The sequence below is a fragment of the Arachis duranensis genome, chromosome 2 (genome assembly GCF_000817695.3).
Source record: "Arachis duranensis cultivar V14167 chromosome 2, aradu.V14167.gnm2.J7QH, whole genome shotgun sequence".
NCBI lineage: Eukaryota > Viridiplantae > Streptophyta > Magnoliopsida > Fabales > Fabaceae > Arachis > Arachis duranensis.
The window spans coordinates 87,066,587-87,075,390 of NC_029773.3; the positions used below are offsets into that span (position 1 = coordinate 87,066,587).

Here is an 8,804-nt window from a genome sequence, read left to right on the forward strand (position 1 = left end):
GTTTTGTTTGGTCACCTTTAATATATCCATTTTTAAGTTGAAGAATACACGCCGCATTATTTTCATACAATATTGTAAGGGTTATCTTCTTATCAGACAACCTACATGATGATTGAATATATCCAATCAAACTTCTGAGTAAAAAACATTCACGACTTGTCTCATGTATTGCAAGTATTTTAGCATGATTGAAAAATGTTGCAGCTATATTTTGCTGCGTAGATTTATATGATATAATTGTGTCTCCAAATGTAAACATCTTATTTGTGATCTATCTTTATGGAAATCTAAGATAACCTACATGTGCATAACCAACCATTTGTGAGTTGGATTTATAAAGATAAAATAATCCCATATCAGTCGTTTCATAAAGATATTGGAAAAAATTTTCTATTCCATTTCAATGTCTTTTAGTTGGAGAGAACTTGTATCTCGCCAATAACTTTTCAACAAATTCTTTATCAGAACATGTGTTATTAGCTAGCAAGATACATTAGTGCACCTATGACACTAAAATGTGGTACTTTAGGATTGAATGTCTCTTCATTTTTTTCTTTTGGTCGGAATGGATCATTCTTCACAATTAGTGATATGACAATCATTGGGGTTCTTGTAACACCCTAATATACAGATTCTTATACTCGAGTCATAAGTCAAAGATATTAAGGTGGTACGACTCTCAAGGGGATTTTTAATACATAATTACAAATAAAATTGAAAGGAGTATTAATCGAGAAACCTGAAAAGAGTAAAAATAAAATCGCGAAATCGTATCACTTACGCGTCAACAACTAAAAGATAAAGTATGAAGTCGAAAGCGTTATATGCATAAAGTCATAAAGGAGAATAAGAAAATGACAGAAGGTATATATATAGCATAAGTAGACATAAATAGATAGCTACTAGATGCGACCCGCGAAGTTTAGGCCAACTAGGGTACAGGATATAAGTAGTTGATATTAATAACTTCTAATCTCTCCCAAATGATACATAAGGACCTCTATAGGCAAGTTTTTAAAAGGATTAAATACATAGCATGAGTTCTTTAAATACAAAAGCAGAAAGAATCTAAGCAAAATGTAAATAAGAGATCTTAAAAGGTCTTCGCAGTCTTTTAGACAAACCACAGCTCACTACTGAGCACCTAAACCTGCATATGAAAAACAAGAGATATATACAGAATGAGAACCCCCGACCCATGGGTTCCCAGTACGGTAAAAGTGCCAAATAAATACACTGCATTGTAATAAAAACTCACTAAGCATCCTAAACTTTCTTTCACCCAATATTCATCCTATATTCTCGCTAATCTATAAATAAGCAACTGTAATAAGGGAATGCTAAATCTAATTTCTCTTCCTCCTGCTTCCCAACTTCCTAACTCTCCAACAAATCAGAATCAGAATCATAAGCCAAACCATCACTAGTTATTCTGTCTCAACAATTCTATATCAATACTTCATATCCTCACTTGGAGCAGGTGAAATCACTTCACTGCATCTATTCAGAGAGCTCAAATTATCTCGTTTTCTACATGGAATAGTGAAATCACTCCACTGCATCTACCTAGGAAACTCAAATCACCTCATTCAATAATCATCATTTTAAATTAATCTTATCATCATTCCATTTCAACAAGAACATCCGTCAGCGTCAACTGACACCAGCATGAGGGACCTCTCAGTTGTACAAACACAAGCAATACAGGCAAGTAATACACAATAAGGTACAAGTAGAACAAGTAGCACGTAATCAGGTAACATAGCATATATGATATAGCAATCCAAAACAAATAGGCAAACTCAAACAATTCAAACATATGCAAATGATGTATGCCTGCCCTATGACTGATGATATCATCTGTCGATTATCAAGCCAACCTGATGTGTCGGTAGCTAACCCGGGCACAGTCTTTCTGTTGCGCATTAATATCATTAGAGGGAATACGTACCCTGTCACCATTAGAAGGTATATGTGCCGTGTCACCATTAGAGGGTATATGTGCCCTGTCACCATTAGAGGGTATCGGTGCCTTGTCACCCTTACAACCAGAGAGAAAATACAAGCATACTCACATTCAACATTTTTCATCATTATTCATTTACCACATTCATTCACAATCACTCTTCATTATTACTAATTCTCAAACAATGACCCGGAGCAAGCGGGACGAACCATGACCCTTGTTATTACCTAGGTATCACAGACATACATTCATCTAAAACTCTATAATTAAACTCATTTATCATAATTCTCCTTCTTCATCTTATACCCAGAGCAAGTGGACAATGTCACTGTCTACTACCCGAGGTCACACGTCACATCCATTTTTAAACCATCATTTCTGCACTTTCTCAATCACAATTCATTACTCCAAGTCTTTCTTCATCAACAAGTTATCTCATTTCCTAACTTCTTCTCATTACTAGGCATACTATAAAAATTTAGGACTTAAAGAATGAAAATGGAGGCTTAGAAGTTTGAAATTCGGCTATAAAAACTAAAAAAAAATAAATTTTTGCTGAAAACGGAGTCATGCGTGCGCGTGGCCTACGCGCACGCATGGGAAGCGAAGAAAGTGGGCAACACGTAAGCGTCGCCCATGTGCACAAGTGGAAAGTAGAGAGGCAAGGTGATGCGTGCGCGTCAGCCACGTGTACGCGTGGATACATTTTGTGCTCATCGCACAAAACCAGCACGCTACCATCACAACTCTCTGAAATTTATACCACGCACCTGCATCAATACAGCGATGCGTACGCGTCGGCCAAGCACACGTGTGAGAGAGTAAAAATCGTGAGTGACATGTGCGCGTCGGCCATGCGTGCATGTCAGAGTACGTTTTAACAAATATTTTACTAAGTTTAAAAAGCTGCATGAGTACATTTTCAAACCCCAAACTTCCGACGGGCATAACTTTTTTGTTTCAAATCATTTTTCACCCGTTCTTCGAACGACATAAACATCTCAGATCCAATTTTATTTCTAAACAAGTTTGATATAAATCGAGGATTTGGAGACCAAGTCATGCTCCATCAAATTAGACCAAAATCATAACTTTCATAAAAACCAACAAAAACTAAATTTTCAACACAAACCAATTTCAAACATTTTCAAAACCAACCAAAACTTACCAAAATCAACCTCAAGCCTCCTCAACTCATATTTTTAACATTTTCATTAAATTCACAATCCACCAATCCACCATCTTGACCAATCTCAATCAAATAACTCAATTTCAGATAAAATACCATATCATATATTTCATTCCACATCTCAAGTTCTAACAATACCAATTCCATCAACCCCCAATACATATAAATCCATATCATCATATACAACTCACATGCATTATTAACAAAGACATCAATTCCTCCCTCAAAACCAATAACCACATAATCCATACAATCCATTGTAACCAAATAACAACAATCACAATTCCATTCAATCTCATATGACATCACACAATACACACATCACTTACCTTCCTTACCTCTTTTCGGCTTCCGGCCCAAGATTCACGGCCTCCGGCCCAAATTCACAATTTAAATGCATATTCCACAAACTAATATTCATTATCCAATTTATCAAATTCTTAACACACCAAACATACAAATTCACACAATTCTCAATCCAATCATTAATTTACATTACATATCAACTATACATATTAGTACCAACTATTTATACAATCCAAACTTAAATCCTAGGGTCATCTAGCCTAGGAATTTTCATCACACCACATAGTACTTAAATGAAACTTAAACCGTACCTTAATGACGGTGGTTCACACCCAAACTTGAATTCTCTTCTCCAAGGTCCACAAGCTTAAACCTCCATACAAAGTTCCACAAGCAAATTGAATCTTCCCATTGTGCACCAAAATTACCAAATACACTAACATAACTAATTTCACATATATACATTAACTTAGGGTTCATGAAAATGATAAATTACAAGAGTTGGAGGATTTTTCACCTTAACTCACTGTATTTTATGATGAATATCACCAATAGATCATACTAAAACACCCCTAAATAACCAAAATCACAAGATTTCCTCAAAACCTATACCAAATTCAAATTTAAAGAGAAAAACAAAAAATTAGACAGAGGACAGTGAAATACTCACCATAAAACCTAGATAAAATTGTAGAGGATGAGAAGAGCGACGCGTGACCGCAAACAGCTTGTTAATCGGAGTTTCGAATCAAAAGTTATAGTGATTTGAAGTTTGATGGAGTTAGCATTTTCTCTCTTCTTCCCCTCTTCTGCATTTCAACGCCCCACACACCCTTTCTTTAGGGTTAATGAACTGAAATGCTCATAACTAATGTTTATATATGTTGGGTCTTGGGCCCACTTAGGCCCGATTAACTTGTTTTAGTTCATTAGCCCATTTTGGGCCAAAACCTCTAAAATTAGAGTTTTAAACCGTATTTTAAATATTTCTAGTTTCCCAAATTATAATTTCTCATTTCTTAACCTTATTCACTTATAATTAATTTATTTAGCTGCAGTACCGGATAGATCTCTGTCGGTATTGCCGGTTAAATTTTTAGTGCGTATTTTTATGCAGAAAACTATGTTTTCTGACTCAAAAAAATTCAATGAGTCCAAATATCATATTTAAATTATCAAATTCCGATTGCTAAATTTTCTAACCATATTCGCTCCTATTTAATTTATTATTTAATTAATTACAATTTGACTGAATTTTACAGTTCTTATTGGATGTGGTTTGTTTCTATAAATTTTTTTTAAGATTTTCTCTATGTAAGCCTTTTGATGAATAAATATCCATTTTGTTACAAACTCAATTGAAGGCCAGGACAAAATTTGATTTTTTTTTTAAATCTTTCATCTCAATTTCTTCTTTCAGAGCATTTATGATTATTGAGATCTCTTTAGGAGATCCAATGATATTTAAATCATCAATATACACGATAATTATAATGAATCCAAATATAAATTTTTTTATATAAACACATGGGCAAATATTATCATTTTTGAACCCCTTTTTCATCAAATACTCTATAAGATGGTTGCATCACATTCGTCCATATTGGTTTAAACTATATAAAGATCTTTGAAATTTAATGGAATATAATCTTTGAGATTTTTTTTTAGATGATTTAAATATTTTTTAGCCATTTAAAAACTCTCATATAAATATCACGATCTAATGACCATGACCCATATAGATATATTATGACCAAATTCATCAGGCACATATTTAGTTTATGATATACAGATAAGCTAATCAAATATTTCAAGGTAATTACATCAACTACATAAGAGTATATCTCCTCATAGTCTATACCAAATTTTTGTGAAAAATCTTGTACTACAAGTCAAGTTTTGTGTCATGCAATTTTTTTATTCTCATTTCGTTTCTCACAAATACCTATTTGTATCCAATAGGATTCACACTTATGGGTGTTCGGATTGCAGTTCCATAGACTTCTTATTTCGTAAGTGAGTATAATTTATTTTTTGTGGCTTCTTTCTATTTTTGCCAATCATTCCTTTGTCAACATTTTTTGAGAGTTTTTGCTTGAAGATCCTCATTTTTATGTATAATATTTAGCACTACATTATATGTAAATATATTGTCGACAATTATTTTTTTCGGTTCTATTTTCCTCCATAAAGACATAGTTTATTGAGATTTCATTATTTTGATTATTTTTAGGTATCTGAACATCTTCCGATGTCTCAATTACATTGTGACTTTAGACAATTACAGATTTTCTAATTATGTTTAATGTTTTTGTCCTCTTCATTAGGAAGGGTAGTTGCTTCTATATCACAATTTTTCTTTTTTTTTAATGAGAATTTTTATCTTTAGAATCGATTAGTCTATCATAATTTTGACATGTGTTTATACTATTGATCATTTGTCCAACAGGAACATCAATTTAAATTGGAGTATTTTCATATTGTATATAAAATTTTGTTATACTTTTAGTATCAAAAAATATATCAGGTAATTTATTTGTAATTTATTATAAATATATAATCTTTTTAACTTTTAATTCAGATGATCCTGAATAAAGATTCAAATGTAATAACAATGATACATCCTAATTTAGTTCTTTTGCCAGCTGTAGTTCTATATACATTTTTTGTTTGTATATGTAGATACCTCATAATAAAATAGGAATTATATCCAACATATATTCCCAAATTTTTTTGGAGTTCTTTTTTGGAGCAATTGAAATATATATAGTACATCTAATAAATATTCTCAAATGGGATATATTTGACTGTTGATAAAAAATTAATTGTAAATGAGATAATTTGTGGTAACTTATTGACCTTAAATAAATAAGTGCTGCAGCATGTAAAATAACATACTCCAAGTAAAAATTGAGATATTTATTTTCATAAAAAAGAGTCTAACAATTAACTAGAGGCGTTTAATAAGTGATTTTATTAGCCTATTTTATGTATAAACATAAGCTATTAGAAATTTAATACTTATACCAATAACTAGATAATAAGAATCAAAGACGTGAAAAATAAATTCATTGGTATTATCAAGATAATTGTTTTGATTAGATTTTTCAAAAATTGCGTTTTTAATTTTATAATTTGCACAAATATTCTGAAAACGTAAAGTTGTAAGATGATAATAAATACACATGAAATGATTTTGAAGATGTGATTAATATGAGAGTATTTTTTTATTGATATTTATATTTTAAAGTTAATATAAAATTTAAAAGTAGTAAATGTTAATACTTTGTACAAGTAGTAAATAAAATCAAGCTGATTCGATATATTAAATCAAATCAAGCTTATTCGATATAGTAAATCGAATAGCTTGATTCGATTTACTCATGGTACAATACATACACGCTAAATTGAATCCAATACTATTAAAAGGGGTAAATCAAATCTAATTGATTTGATTTATATAGAATCATTGGACACAGTTATTTTATTTTAGGATATTGGTGTAATATTAGATGTCATTTAATTTGTTTATGTTATTTATTCTATTTTCTACTATGTGTTATTTTTTGTATATGTTAAAACTTTTTTCAAAATAAATAATAATAAAATATTATTTATCTAACGTACTTACTAATTAATAAAAATATATTAAAAAAATTTATAAAATAATATTTCATATTCCATTTTATATATATTTTGATCATATTCCATGATATGCCATTCAAATAAGCATTTTATAACAAAAGGTACCCTCCCCAATAACTAAAGTACGGAAGAGAGGGGACGTTAAGTAATCATTTGATTGTACGAGGAGCCAAATCTTAAGGTTCACTCAGATCTCAGTTTCTATTAACATGATCATGCATGCTTTCATGAAGAGAGCTTATTTTTTAAATCTACCTAGGATGGTGCTTACTGCTTCCACCTGTCACGTGACTTTCTATTAACTAATTGTGATTTGCTTTTTCAGACAAATCCAGTAATCCATCTATACCATAGATATGCTCATGTTTATTTTTTCTTATATAATATAGATGGCGCAATAAAATATTTTTTAATTTTCATCCCACAACCCTATATATACATATATTGTAAAAATATATGTTAAAATTATTAATTAAAATCTTCTAATAAAAATATATGACTTTAAATCTTTTAATAAAATTTTTTACTAATAATAATTTTACTATATGACCTCAAATAGATAATAATTAAATCCGGATATATAATACTTATGTTATATCCTATTATTTAAGTTTCCAGGAGCAATGTTCCCGAAACGAGGTGAAAAAAATAGCGGTTTAATAAGAATTTTCCTCAACAATTTGAACTTCAACGTTCAGAATTTATTTGGGTGAAGTTTTAGTAAATTTTTTAAATAATTTTTTAAAAGATTTTTAAAAAAATAAAAATAATTTTTTGTTTAGATTCTAAATTATAATTGAAAAATATTTTTTAATATTTTTATTATTAAAATTTTATTATAAGTTAAAAATAAACTAAAGCTTTTTTCTATTAAAATTATTTTTTAACAACGTAATGACACCTAATCAAATTCTTAAAATAACAGTAATTGTGAAGGTCAAAATTTTAAAGTCATTAATAAACGTACGTTATAAAAATCTAGCTAAGGGAATATTACTACATTATTCTATAAATAAAACGGCCTAAAGAGATTAATTATAAGAAAAATTAAATTATTCAAAGTAAAATGAATAAAAAAAAAAAGAAATTTCCAATTCTCCGGCAGCTATAGATCTGCAAGATGCGCGAAAACCCAAAATTACCCTCATGTTGTATCCTTTATTACGCTGGTAAGCGTTAAACTCATACCATTTGGAACGAACGAAAGGGCTTTCGTGTCAATTCAGATCCAAAACTCATAGTTAGTTGCAGAGCTAGTGAGAACCAAAAACGCTCTCTATGAAACAAAATTACAGTAACCATTTTTTACTTTTCTTCTCTGCGATTTGAGATCGCACCGGAAAACGAAACCACAAACACTTCAACTCGCTCTGGCGCCAACTCACTGAGTCAGCTCGCTGCCATTGTTGAACAGCGTACCGAGCTACACCAATACTCACTCTCTTAGCTCATGGAATGAGGATCCTAGCTTAGAATCATTCACATTTTCCCGAACGTCTCAGATCTCGCGCCGAGCGCGCGTGTTATCGAGTCGTAACTCGCTCCGCAACTCGGGAATGGCTTCTGCGGAAGCCGATTCCCGACTGAGTAGGATCGTCGTCCCCGCGCTCGAGGCGATCGTGAAGAACGTGTCGTGGAGGAAGCACGCAAAGCTCGCGCACGAATGCAAGTCGGTGATCGACAGGCTCAGAAATAACA

General features: G+C 31.3%; 1 protein-coding gene across 1 annotated transcript in view; it reads left to right on the forward strand.

Annotated features, from left to right (window-relative positions):
- Positions 1–8,357: 8,357 nt before the first annotated feature.
- LOC107475558 (brefeldin A-inhibited guanine nucleotide-exchange protein 2) overlaps positions 8,358–8,804 on the forward strand; it is a 9,831-nt gene continuing 9,384 nt past the window's right edge. The window contains 1 exon segment of the mRNA XM_016095217.3: positions 8,358–8,804. This exon segment is cut by the window's right edge and continues 955 nt beyond it. Within this exon segment, the coding sequence (XP_015950703.2) occupies positions 8,663–8,804 (142 nt within the window). The 5' untranslated portion in view covers positions 8,358–8,662.